The 14,761-nt window shown below is 44.2% G+C and overlaps 1 protein-coding gene across 2 annotated transcripts in view; it reads left to right on the forward strand.

Annotated features, from left to right (window-relative positions):
• Window positions 1–14,761, forward strand: part of LOC134338526 (hepatocyte nuclear factor 1-alpha-like) — a 228,235-nt gene that overhangs the window by 187,001 nt on the left and 26,473 nt on the right. For both annotated transcript variants that reach the window (XM_063034416.1, XM_063034415.1), the window contains exon 9: window positions 9,661–9,793. In XM_063034416.1, the coding sequence (XP_062890486.1) occupies window positions 9,661–9,793 (133 nt within the window). The remainder of the gene's footprint in view (window positions 1–9,660; window positions 9,794–14,761) is intronic.

Below are 14,761 nucleotides of genomic sequence, written 5' to 3' on the forward strand. Positions count from 1 at the left end.
TCGGATCACACAGTAGTGGCGGCAGCGAAACAGGAATTTCAGAAGTTTCGCCAGATATTCCTCCGTGCTCTCACATCTGCCTCCATCAAATCAGAATTGTGCATGCCATCCTACTTGACAGATAACAGATACTCATCACTGGAGAGGCCGCGCGCGCTGTGTCGTGTCACCATCTTCTCCTTCCGCCTCAAGAACTTCCATCTAATTTCCTTTATTATTCCAAACTTTGTCTCCCTCTCGACTCTTGTGCCTTGGGTAGTGAGCTCAGATATTTCACGGAATATGACCATTTGGCAGTAATGCTGTGCCTCAGAAAAAGAAGAAGAAATGAATGCTGAATTTGGCTGTGTTCGAGTGGTTCACGATGGATAGGGCAGGAAAACATCAATATCGGTGCAGGCACAAAGACAGTGCTGGAGAGGTGCCAAGGACTGATCCGTGCTTATACTGGGTGTGATCTGGAGGTCACCAGTGAGTGGGAAGGATATTGAAGGGCACATTTGCACAGGTTGTAGGAACTAAAGATTAGTGGTAATGGGGAACAACAAAATAGCAATAGCATGAAGGATATACACTCAGTGTGGCCACTTTATTAGGAACTTCCTGTACTTAATGAAGTGGCCACTGAGTGTATGTTCTTGATCTTCTGCTGCGGTAGTCCATCCGCTTCAAGGTTTGATGTTTGGTGCATTCAGAAATGCTCTTCTGCACATCCCTGTTGTAACGCATGGTTATTTGAGTTACTGTCACCTTCCCGTCCGCTTGAACCAGTCTGGCCATTCTCCTCTGACCTCTCTCTCATTAACAAGGTGTTTTTAGTCCACAGAACTGCCACTCACTGGATTTTTTAAAATATGATTTTTGCACCATTCTCTAGAGAATGCTGCGCATGAAAATCCCAGCAGATCAGCAATTTCTGAGATTCTGAAACCACCCTGTCTGACACCAACAATCATTCTACAGTCAAAGTCACTTAGATCACATTTCTTCCCTATTCTGATGTTTGGTCAGAACAACAACTGAGCCTCTTGACCACGTCTGCATGCTTTTATGCGTTGAGTTGCTGCCATCTGATTCGCTGATTAGGTATTTGCATTAATGAGTAGGTGCACAGGAGTACATTCAGCCAGAGACTCATTCCACCGAGATGCAACACAGAGCGTCATAGGAAGTCATTCCTGCCTGTGGCCATCAAACTTTACAACTCCTCCCTTGGAGGGTCAGACACCCTGAGCCAATAGGCTGGTCCTGGACTTTATTTCCTGGCATAATTTACATATTACTATTGAACTATTTATGGTTGTATTACTATTTATTATTTATGGTGCAACTGTAACGAAAACCAATTTCCCCTGGGATCAATAAAATATGACTATGACTATAACTACTCATTAATAAAGTGGCCACTGAGAATAAATGGAACGAATTTTTGAGGTAAATTCAGGAGAACTTTCTTGATCAATTGGCTTAGTATCTAATAAGAAAGCGAGGTTAGACTAACAACAAACAGAAAAGAGAATCCAGAATTTCTCCGAAGACCATTTACTAAGTGGGTGGGAACACACGGCCAGAGGCAGACTGGAGATCCATTTGTACGGGTGAGGGTGGAGGTAGAAGTGGAGGTGCGGCTGGGGGTGGTGTATACCAGTGACACAAAATGAGTTTTGTCTACTTGTCTTTTCCAAGGCAGGTTTCAGAACTAGAAACCTGAAGCATTTTATGTTTTTAAAACACTGTAACAACTCTTTTAACTTTGCCTCTAACTTTCACCCTGCCCTCAAGTTTACCTGGTCCATTTCCAACACCTCCCTCCCCTTTCTAGATCTTTCTGTCTCTGTCTCTGGAGACAGCATATCTACTGATGTCTACTATAAGCCTACTGACTCTCACAGCTATCTGAACTATTCCTCTTCTCACCCTGTCTCTTGCAAAAATGCCATCCCCTTCTCGCAATTCCTCCATCTCCGCCGCATCTGCTCTCAGGATGAGGCTTTTCATTCCAGGACAAGGGAGATGTCCTCATTTTTTAAAGAAAGGGGCTTCCCTTCCTCCACTATCAACTCTGCTCTCAAACGCATCTCCCCCATTTCACGCACATCTGCTCTCACTCCATCCTCCCGCCACCCCACTAGGAATAGGGTTCCCCTGGTCCTCACCTACCACCCCACCAGCCTCCGGGTCCAACATATTATTCTCCGTAACTTCCGCCACCTCCAACGGGATCCCACCACTAAGCACATCTTTCCCTCCCCCCCCCCCGCTTTCCGCAGGGATCGCTCCCTACGCGACTCCCTTGTCCATTCGTCCCCCCCATCCCTCCCCACTGATCTCCCTCCTGGCACTTATCCTTGTAAGTGGAACAAGTGCTACACATGCCCTTACACTTCCTCCCTTACCACCATTCAGGGCCCCAGACAGTCCTTCCAGGTGAGGCAACACTTCACCTGTGAGTTGGCTGGGGTGATATACTGCGTCCGGTGCTCCCGATGTGGCCTTCTATATATTGGCGAGGCCCGACGCAGACTGGGAGACCGCTTTGCTGAACACCTACGCTCTGTCCGCCAGAGAAAGCAGGATCTCCCAGTGGCCACACATTTTAACTCCACATCCCATTCCCATTCTGACATGTCTATTCATGGCCTCCTCTACTGTAAAGATGAAGCCACATTCAGGTTGGAGGAACAACACCTTATATTCCGTCTGGGTAGCCTCCAACCTGATGGCATGAACATCGACTTCTCAAACTTCCGCTAATGCCCCACCTCCCCCTCGTACCCCATCTGTAATTTATTTTTATACACACATTCTTTCTCTCACTCTCCTTTTTCTCCCTCTGTCCCTCTGACTATACCCCTTGCCCGTCCTCTGGCTTTCCCCCTCTCCCCCTTTTCTTTCTCCCCTGACCTCCTGTCCCATGATCCTCTCATATCCCCTTTGCCTATCACCTGTCCAGCTCTTGGCTCCATCCCTCCCCCTCCTGTCTTCTCCTATCATTTTGTATCTCCCCCTCCCCCTCCCATTTTTAAATCTCTTACTAACTCTTCCTTCAGTTAGTCCTGACAAAGGGTCTCTGCCCGAAACGTCGACTGTACCTCTTCCTAGAGATGCTGCCTGGCCTGCTGCGTTCACCAGCAACTTTGATGTGTGTTGCTTGAATTTTCAGCATCTGTAGAATTCCTGTTGTTTGCGTAACAGCTCTTTTATTGTACTCCAAACTCTGAACACAAAGCGTGGTAAAAATACTTTATGTAATTACGTCATCGTCAGATCAGCGTCTTAAAGTGAATCCAGCAGGTCGGGCAGCATCTGTGAAGGGAAGTGTGAAGTTGGCATTTTGGTTTGAGACCCTTCATTTGGACTGAAAGTGTGAGGGGAGATGGCTAGTATGAATAGGTAAGGTGTAGTCTAGCAAGCTGTAGGAGATTGCAGGGGCCTTGGCCAGAAATGTTCACTTTTTATTCCCCTCCGTGATGGAGCCTGACTTGCTGAGTTCTCTCAGCATTCTGGGTGTGTTGTTCAGGCTATCTTGCAGCCAGCGGGATCCCTTGTGTTTAAGGATCCAGGTGAGGATGTGTTGATCGGAGATGGGGTCATGTGGAGGAGGGGGATGTTAGAAATAGCATTGGGCAGCTGGAGGCAACAAAGGGCTTCCGGTAAGGGAGGAAGGTGGAGCATGGAACCGAATAAAGGAGGAGGGTGAATGGTAGCGTGTGTAGATACAGTGAATCAGCTTCTAGTCCTGTTGCCTGGAAGTGGAGGCTCACAGATGTTACACCCTGAGTCAAAACAAAAGATAATCTCTGCAACAGCAGGCCAATCAGTCTGTCAACAGTGTGCAAACCACCCGCAGTTACAAACAGGGATTAAACTAATCACCATTTGGATGAATTTAGATTAATGAAGGAAAGCCAACATGAATTTTTAAATGCAATTTGTATTTCACAAAATGCTGAAGGAGCTCAGCAGGTTGGGCAGCATCTGCAGAGGGGAATAAACAGTTGACGTGACAAAGAGGCTCAGTCCAAAACGTCGACTGTTTATTTCTCTCTGTACATGCTGCCTGATGTGTTGAGTTTCTCCAGAATTTTTGTGTGTGTTGCTCTGCATTTCCAGCATCTGCAGAACCTCTTATGCTTGCATTTCATAAAATTGAGTGAGGTTTTGTTGAGCAAACAAAGGCATTCAGAGCAACGTGGTTTATTTGTCCATGGACTTTCAAAGGGGTGTTGATTTAATCGCAAAACTTAAGCCCATTAAGAAGTCCTCGGTAGCTATTTGAATATCAAATTAGCTTGGGGCAGGAAAGAGTGTTAGTGAATGATCATTAGACTATTGTTTGTTTACAATGGTATTTGCCAGGGGTCAGTATAAGGTCCATTGCTGAGAATGATGCACACTAATAACAGTGAAAATTGTACAAAATTACTAAATTTTCAGGTAACAAAGCAGGGAAGTGCAATAGATAGAGTAGACCCTACCCCCATCAGGCTCTTGAACCAAAGGGTAAAACTTCACTTGACTGCTTTTGCCCCACAACCTATGGACTCACTTTCAAGGACTCTTCATCTCATGTTCTCAATATTTATCGTTTGTTTGTTTGTTTATTTATTTATTTTCTTTTTGTATTAGCACAGTTTGTTGTCTTTTGCAAACTGGTTGAACTGGTGCAGTCGCTCATTGATTCCATTGTGGCTATTTCCCTATTACGGATTTATTGAGTATGCCCGGAAGAAAAAGAATCTCATGGTTGCAAGTGGTGACATACATGTACTTCGATAATCAATTTACTTTGAACTTTGTAATGTAACAGCAGTGCCCCAAGTGGATGTCCTTTGGCTGGGTACACATGTGATAGGGAACATGATAGGGTTCGCGGAAGAACAAAGTGTTGTATTATAATGTCACGAAAATGATACAATTCTTGAAAGTGGTAAAGATTTAAATAGACCTGAAAAACTTGTGTGCAAAACTTTCAACATGATAGGACAGATTGTGGAAGCTGGCAAAAAGAATGTGTATGGGATTCCATGCTTTATAGATAGAGGTGGGATGGAAATTCACAAGCAAAGTACTGAATGTTGAAGCATCACAAACATCAGTTCATCCATAAATGAGCATCGTACTTTCAGAAGGTTACAAAAGATTCAGAGCTGGTACAGAAAAGATTTAATAGCATAGTTCTAGGGATGCTGGCCTTCAGGGATGGTCAACATAGAACATGTCTGTGCTCAGCAAGGTGTTTAATTAAACTAATCCATTATGCTTGCATGTAATCCAAATCTCTCCATTCCCTGCATGTGCCCATCTAAAAGCCTCTTGTACATCACTATCATATCTGTTTTCACTACCACACCTGTATCACTTTCTAGGCACCTACCACTCTCTGTGTAAAAAGCTTGCTGTGAATAGCTCTTTAAACATCCCACCCAGTTCTTAAAATTATTCTCTCTACTGTTTATAATTTCCGCAATAAAAGATCCTGTCTAGGTCTTCCATGATTTTATAAACCTATCAAACCTCAAATACAAAACTGTCTAGTCTCTCCTTGTGTCTTATACACTCCAATCCAGGCAGTGCCTTGGCCAAGCTCTTTTCCTGCTGCTGCCTTCAGGCAGAAGATGCAGGAGCCTCAGGACTGGCACCACCACATTCAACAACAGTTACTACCCCTCAACCATCAGACCCTTGAACAAAAGGGAATGACTACACTCAGTGCTCTCACGACCAATGGTCTCACTTTAAGGACTCTTTATCTTGTTATTTCATGCTCTTTCATTTCATGTCAATTCATACTTGTTATTTATTTATACTTGTGTTTGCACAGTTCGTTGTTCATTGATCCTGTTTACAGTTACTTTTCTATAGATTTGCTAAAGCATGTCTGCAGGAAAAGAATCTCAGGGTTGTATGCAGTGACGTGCATGCACTCTGATAATAATTTTTTTGAACTTTAAACCTCTTCTGTACCTTCTCCAAAGCCTCCACATGCTTCCTGTAGTGGGACGACCATAGCTTCACACAATACTCCATGTGTGGCCTAAACAAAGTTTTATAGAACTGTAGTATGACTTTGTGACTTTGGGTTGGAGTAGATGTGATGGAAAATCATGAGGAATCTAGACACCTGGACAAACTAAATAAAATGTAACTCTTCTCAGTGGTGGCAGGGTCAAATACCGGAGAAAACAGGTTGAAGGTGATTTCAGAGCGTGGTGAAAGCAGGTTCAACTGTGGTTGTCGGGAAAGAAATGGTTAGGAAGAAGAGTGCAGGGCTGTGGGAAAAGAACCAGTCGAGTGGGGTGAAGGGCTGTCTGTAGGACAGCCAGTAGTCTGGATCAGCTCAGAGGGTGCTCTTAAAAGTCACAGCAAGAGTGACTTCACAGCCACTTTGGAATGCCTGCTTCTTCAACAGTGTCCTGTGGTCCACCTGAATGTATTTACTTCCAACTCCTTTCCTCCTGAGAGCTGAAAAGATCAGTCCCTGACTGGAAGGATGGTTGGAATATTATAATGGGGTCTTTTACCTCTGGGGGATTCAGATTCAGATTTATTTATACACGTCAGGACATACAGTGAAATGTGCTGTTTGCATCAATGACCAACACAACACAGTGATGTGCTGGGGGCTGCCCGCGAGCGCCTTGTGCCAATGTAGCGTGTCCAGAGTGTTCAGCAGGGCAACACAGAACACAGCAAGCAATAAAGCGACAACAGCAAAACCCAAGTCCCTTTCCCCACTCCCTCCCACCCACCTACATGCACAAAGAGAGGCAGGAGTGAAGCTTCTGCTGTACAAATAACATCAGGAGAGAGAATGCTGGGTTACATTCAAACTAGATAATTGATTTTATTGATGATTCCTTTCCCTTCCATTGTGGGGGTTGGGAGGCGATGTTAGAAAGGACAAAGGAGCTAAAAACTCCCACATGACTCTGAAGATGAAAAATCTTGAATTTAATATCCTTTGGTCAAGTTCTTAAAGATGACACAAACTGCTACAAGAATATTTGGTAAGGATTCAAAGAGGATCAAACAGAAGTCTTTTGGCATTGGGCTAAGAAACCATGTTAAATAAGATTGCACACAGGCAGACTTATTAAATACATTATGCAACTGAATAAATTTATTTCAGTTGCTTGGCTGCAGTTTGAAATAGAAACAATTGCTTCCTTTTCAAAATCTAGAGCACTGTCTGTAGTCCCCATGAGAGCTGTAAAATCAGAGAAGCCCCTCTCACCTCCTGTTCATTGTTATTTCCAATAGAGATGAGCTCATCTACAGAAACATTGAAAAAGCTTGTGAGCTGGTAATTGCGTATGCTTGCTCAAACCTCAGGCCTAGAGGGATGCTTTGGACTGGGTTTCACTGTGCCATCCCTCCTCCTCTCTCCCCCTCCCCCCCACCACCACACGCTGCTCATCTCTAGCTGCCAGGAGGTGACTCGAGTACATTCAGGTTACGTCTGGAATTCGACAGCACATAAAGACATCATGTAGTTCATTATAACTTTCCATGTAGAACTTTCTACAGGGGCACCATTGGGAGCATCCTGACTGGCTACATCACTGCCTGATAAGGGAACTGTACTTCCCTCAATCACAGGACTCCACAAAGAGTAGTGTGGACAGCCCAGTGCACTGTAGATGTGAACTTCCCACTATTCAGGATAGTTAAATTAGATTAGATTCAACTTTATTGTCATTGTGCCGAGTACAGATACAAAGCCAATGAAATGCATTTAGCATCTGACCAGAAATGCAAAGAATAGTGTTATTTACAAAATAACTGCGAGTAAAAAAAGTTGTACAGCACATAAATATAAAAGTACTGAGACAGTACAATATGGATACAATACTGCTTAGCGCTGTGATGTGAGGTTCAGCAGTGTCACAGCCTCAGGGAAGAAGCTCTTCCTGTGCCTGCTGGTGCGGGAGTGGAGGCTCCTGTAGTGCCTACCGGATGGGAGGAGAGTAAAAAGTCCATGGTTCGGGTGAGGTGCATCCCTGATAACGCTTTTCGCCCTGCCCAGGCAGTGTTTATGGTTGATGTTCTCAATGGTGGGCAATTGGGTGCCGATAATCCGCTGGGCAGTTTTCACAAAGAAAGGTGTATAAAAAGGGCCCGAAAGATCATTGGGGCCCTGAGTCACCCAAACCACAAACTGTCCCAGCTGCTACCATCCGGGAAATGGTACCGCAGCATAAAAGCCAGGACCAGCAGGCTCCAGGACAGCTTCTTCCACCAGGCCACCAGACTGATTAATTCATACTGATGCAATTGTATTTCTATGTTATATTGACAGTCCTGTTGTATATACTATTTATTATAAATCACTAAAAAATTGCACATTGCACAATTAGACAGAGACATAACGTAAAGATTTTTACTCCCCATGTAATGAAGGATGTAAGTAATAAAGTCAATTTAATTCAATTCAGTTGTAATTGCACTCATTCACTGAAAGGACTTCTATGTCCATTCTATGTTTCACGGTACACATTAATGGCTGGATACATTTTGTATTCTATCAGTTTAATTATGGGCTGTGTTAGGATGAGTGGAGGGAACGTTGCCTCAGACTCCTCCCCCTCCCCTCCCCCCCCCAGGATGAATACTCGATTAAACGTAAGAATTAGACCTAGTGTATGTAGAGTTATACAGTATGAATAGCCGTGGAAAACTGGTCTTTCTGGTTTACAGAGAATTTAGTTTGTGGACAACACTCAGAAACAGAATCATTACATACCCCTTACTTAATTTGGCCAGATTGCCATGACTCAGTGGGTTTCACCTTCTGAAAGCTGCCTATTGTTGAAGAGGGTCTACCACTGGGGCCATGAGGAGTATCATTTCCCAGCCTCTACACCGGCAGGTAATCCCTCCCCTCCCAGGGGTCCAGGATCTACAAAATTGGGCAAAATGGGCTTCCTTGTTGGGGGCTGATCTGGGATGAAGGGGGTGGTAGTTTTGATAGGGTGTTGTCGAGGAATAAATTTACTGCTGTGGTTTGAAGTTGCAAAAGTTGGTATTTTGATGCATTTTAAAAGAGGATGCTGGATATTTGTTTTTTTTAAATATACCCTTCTTCCAAGGTGATTGACATGATTATGCCTTTATTTGGATTGGAGGTGGGAATGAGAATCTTCCAAAACTAAGAAAAATCCACAAAATGCTGGAGGAACAGCAGGCCAGGCAGCATCCCTGGGGGGAATTGAACAGAGATGTTTGGGGCTGAGACCCTTTATCAAAACTGGAAAGGAAGAGGGCAGACCCTGGCTCAAACTGTTCATTTTCCTCCTCAGATATTGCTTGACTTGCAGCGTTCCTCTAGAACTGTGTGCTCCAGGTTTTCAGCATCTGCAGAATCTCTTGTGTCTGATACCCAGAAGGAGCAAGCATCCCCCAGGTGATTGATATAGTCAGAAGCATCACCGAGGTCTCGCAGGAGAAACTATTAGCATATGTGGAGGTTGGTCAAAGCCCAATGATCAGCGCATTGAAGTTCATTGGGAGATGCGAGGTTTTGCTGGTGATTGAGGCCTGAAGTCATGGACGGATATCTAATGGGATAATCTGACTCATTAACTTGCTATTTTCTAAGGAGGACAATCCCAGCCGACTACAAGTGGTTGTTGATGCTTGTGTTTTGTTCCAATTCAGGTTCTGACACTTAATTCAGAGGTCCAGCCAGACAACCAGATCCATGCATCTGTGCAGCAGGTACCACTGCAGAGCCTGGATGGTTCCATTCAGCATATTCATCGAGTTTCCTCAAGCCCTGCGATTACCACAGGTAGAGCTAATGTTTGGATAAATTTGTAAAAACTTGCTCCAAAGAATTAGTTCAACTGGAACGCCATCTTACCACCGTAACATCCCACCAATCAGTACCAGACTACACAGGACTGCCTGGACTAGGCGTCAGTTTTGTAGGGCATCTGTGCTCTGAACTGTAACAGCCACCTTGAGCGCCTGGTTGTGTGTTATTTTAACTCTCCTTCCTACTCCCATGCCAACCTGTCTGTCCTCAGCTTCCTCTACCATCACCCTGAGACCAGGCACATACTGGAAGTACAACACTTCATACTTCGCTTGGTTAGCTTATGAACGTTGAATTTTCCAATTTCACGTAACCCATAGCACTCAACTTCTCCTCCCACACACTCACCTGTCCACCTAGGTTTCTTCTCCCTTTCTTGCACCTGTCCCATCTGCCACCTGGGGGTTCCATCTGCCCATCATTCCCCACCTCCCTTAATTCCACCTATCACCTATCAGCCTTTGTCCCAGCCTCCCTCTTGCTCTGCTTTATGTTGGCAAACTTTCCTCTTCCCAATGTAGGGTCTTGACCCAAAACATCAATATGCTTCCAGAGATGCTGTTTGACCCACTGAGTTCTTCCAGCATTCTGCTCTTTTGTGTAGGAATAAGTGAGTCTCTATCTCAGTCGTAGGTAGTGCCTAGTGGGGGTGCCACAGAGATCAAGGCTGTGCCCTCAGTATTTCACAATGTATATCAATGATTTGGATGAGCGAATTGAATGTAATATCTCTAAGTCTGCCAACAATGCAGAGTTGGGTGGGATGGTTAGCCTTGAGGAGGATGAAGATAAGTTTCACATTGATTTGGACAAGTTGAGGGAGGGGGACTGGGTGCAATATGTTCACTTTGCAATACAGCATAGTCACAGACCTTCCCGGTCCAACAAGCCTGCGCAGCCAATTACACCCACGTGACCAATCAATCTACCAACCCTTTCACTTTTGGAATGTGGGAGGAAACCGGAGTGGCCGGAAGAAACCCACAAAGTCATGGAGAAGACATAGAAACTCCTTATGGAGAGCGGCAGAATTGAACCCTGCTTGCTGGTGCCGTGAGAAGACCATGGTAGCAAAGTGATCAAGTTCTAGTCAACAGAACCAATTTACCTCTTAAGATTTTTGACAACCTTTAAAGTCAGGATGTTTAATTTTAAAGGCACCTAAGTGTAAAACTACAGTCAGTGCTTTCCATTATTGCTGAATTTTCAAAGTTTGGTAAAATAGCATTAACACCGTTTTCCTATCAGAATGGCTTTCCCAGACCCCTTGTAGTGTTGCTACCATGTTTTGCCACAGAGCTCCCCAAACTCAGTTAGGATGTATCCAGTCCTGGACCATGTCCACTACCAGCTGAAGTGCAGCAGCCTCTAATAGAGAAAAGCTAACTTTGCTCAGCGTGCTTCCTGGAATACTGAGCAGCATTTGAGACACAAGCACCTAGGTGAATAAAAGCACCAGGCATTTCAGTTCACTGCTTACTTTAACCTTACTTCAGCAAAGACCGGTCCAAGCCAGATCCTGTTATGATAGGAATCAGACACCAGGTGTATAATTTCTTTCACGTCATAGAAGCACTTAACAACTGTTATGCATCTTTTATCACTCCTCCCATGCGTCTCTCAGACTTAGAATCTTTAAGGGTCCCAAAAACCCACAAGAAACTGCCTAGCTTTCACAGTTACTGGCCGATGTTTTATGCAGATGACAGACAGTATGGTTTATAATATGAAAAGCCTAACTGTTTCACTGTAGGGGGGTCCATACTAATTATTCCAATGAAACATATGTACAGTCAGTCCTTTGATGTTGAGTCAATGAGAGAAAATGTCATCTTTCTTTAATTACAGACTACGTTTGCACTCAAGTGTTCTGCCTCGTGGGATAGTCAGGCATGTAGCATAATTCATCTCAGTTGTATTGCCTGATCTAAAAACTCAGTCTAAGCATAAAATGATCTGTGATTTATACTAACGTGACAGACACCAAGAGCTGAGGGACGAATTAGCTGCTTCACTGGAATAACTTATTATGAATCTCAAACTCTTTCTCAGTGGGGAAAGGTGGGGGCTGTGGAGGAAGGCAGACACTGGTTTAGTATGTGTATGTGGATACCTATTGACTACATTACTTTTGAAGATCGAAGATCAAAGCAACACTTTCAGTACGCTGGATGAACTCAGCAGGGCGGGCAGCATCAGTCAGAAACAATGAGTCAACATTTCGGGCCGGAACCCTTCATCAGGACTGAAGAATGAAAGATGGGGAAGGATTTGAAGAATGCTTGTAGCGTCAGTTGAAAGACCAGTAATTTGAGAGACAAAGGGGTGGGGGAGGGGAAGCATTGACGTCATAGCCCTGAAAACAATGGGTGGTAGAAGAAGGAGGCTGGGGGAGGGGGTAGAGTGAAATAGGGATAGAGGAAGGGAGGGGGAGGGAATTACTGGAAGTTGGAGAATTCTATGTTCATACCAAGGAGCTGGAGACTATTTTGTGTTTACTTTTGAAGATTGTCTTTGTCATCCAAAATAAAATTCAACTCAAAATGGCACCTTGGAGGCTGAAAGTGCCATTCTGAAAATATAAAGTAAGTCCCTGAATTTGCTGAAGTCAAGCCGAGGTGGTATTAGCTGGCAGCAACCAAATTTTGTAGTTCCATGATGTCACAGCTTCACAACAGGAATTCCTTTGACTCGATTTGCGGCCGAGCCACCTCTCATTGCTTTATTGATGAATTTCCTTCAGTGTATTTCCCTCTGGAGAGATATTGCAACTCCTCTGGAAGTGAAATAGCTCATGTCAAACTGTGATAGGACCCAAGCCTGCAGCCGAACAGCCACAGGTAACACCTGTACCATTGTAGCGCCACTATATGGGTGTGTGACATTTGAGAATTAGTTGGATGCTGGGCCTGATTCTAGGCTGTGACTCTGTAACTTGGACACCGGGTGTTGACTATCTCCAAGGAGAAGGCACAAGCATTTCTATCTGATCTTATCCTCATTCTGGAGAATCACTTAGCTTCCTGCTGGCAAGTCGAACACTTCCTGGTCTCTCATTGCCTCCTCATTACTTACAAGACATGTTTGGTGTGTGGGGAAGTATTACCTCATGGGATGAGTGCAGCTCCAATAACTCCAAATAGCTTGACAGTATCAAGGACAAAGCTGATCACTTGACCAGTGCCTGCAACACAAATTTTATATTGATTTTCTCCATCACAAGCAGTGGCTTTAAATATGCATCATCTTCAAGATGCAGTGTCAAAACTCAAACAACAGCAAATGGAGGAGGTGGCCCTATACCTTCTCAGAGGAACGAGGAATGGGCAACAAACAGGCTCTGACTCAGTGATCACCATGATTTGAATCGGGTCTTTACAGCTTATCAAGCAAATGTGTGGAGCTCTCGATGGAAAATCCCCACACAAAGGGTTAAATGTGCTGCGTTGTTCATTATGATGCTTTGCCGTTCTTTTTGGAGGAATTGCAAAGGTTTGGGCATTTTGAGTCATTTACTCCAGCTGGGCTCCAGCATTTCATGAATGATGAGAAATTATGATGACTTATTGTGGTTCATAATTACAAAAGATAACATGGTGTGGGAAACTGACAAGCCAAATTGGATAAAGACATAGAGTAGCTTTAAGAGCCTGATAAACAAAAGCAGTTTTTTGCAATGAGAATAGTATATGGAATCATAGAACAATATAGCACAGATAATGGTCCTTCGGCTCAACAAGTCCATGGCAACAATCGCATCCACCCAGCTGTTCCCAATTTCCTGTGTTCAGTCCAATCTCTCTCAGACCCACTGCTCCACGTACTTATCCAAGTGCTTCTTAAGTAAGATTATTTTACCTGCCACAACCACCTCCTCTGGAAGCTCATTCCATATATTCACCACCCTCTTTTAATGTCTTTTAAACCTTTCCCCTCTCACTCTAAACCTATGCCCCCCAGTTTTATACTCTCCTATCCTGGGAAAAAGACTATTACCATCCAGCTTTTCTATGTCTCTCATAACTTCAAACACTTCCATAAGTTTGGCCCCCATTCTCCAATGTTCCAAGGAACAAAGAGCTAGCCTTGCCAAACTCCCCCTAAACTCAGGTCCTCTAATCCTGGCAACATCCTCCTAAATATTTTCAGCACACTTTTCCCATTTAAATCATGTCTTTCCTCTAACGGGGTGACTAGAACTGTGCACAATACTCCAAATACACCAGTACAACTGCAACATAATGTCCCAACTCCTATACTCAGTGCCCTGACTGCAGAACATGCTAAATGCCTTTTTCACCATCCTGTCTACCTGTGATGCCACTTTCAATAAACTTTCCACTTGTACTCGTACATGCATCTCTTCCATGACACTCCTTATTGCCCCACTGTTCACAGTAAAAATCCAGCACTGGTTTGACTTTCCATAATTCATCACTTCCCACCTACCTGTATTGAAATCCATTTGCCACTCCTCAGCCCCTCTTCGCCAGTTGACTAAGTTCTCCCTGTAATCTACGGTACCTTCTTCACTATCAATAACACCTCCTAGTTTCTTCCCATCTGCAAACCAGAGAATGCACTGGGACACTGAACTTGAGGTAGGAAGTCCAACTTTGAGCACAGTACTTGTGGGTTGAAGTTCATTAAAAAACAACATAATGGTACACTCAAGCCAATCAGTGTATTACATGTGTGTATTCTGGTTGATCAAAGCATAACAGAAGTTTACAGAGCTGGTGGAAACAGTATGAAGTGATGAACACTGGGATGTTGTCCTGATGTGCGTAACTCTGGCTATCAGTGTTCCACAAAGAAGTACAGAATACTTACGGATAGTTGCGATCACTCAACTGTGATGTTCTTCCAGGGGGCTATTCTCTTAATGGAGAGAGCCTGTGTGTGACTTTGTTTAATGTGGGCGGGGGGGGGGGTTGTTGA

This window comes from Mobula hypostoma, chromosome 27, assembly GCF_963921235.1.
Source record: "Mobula hypostoma chromosome 27, sMobHyp1.1, whole genome shotgun sequence".
Taxonomy (NCBI): domain Eukaryota; kingdom Metazoa; phylum Chordata; class Chondrichthyes; order Myliobatiformes; family Myliobatidae; genus Mobula; species Mobula hypostoma.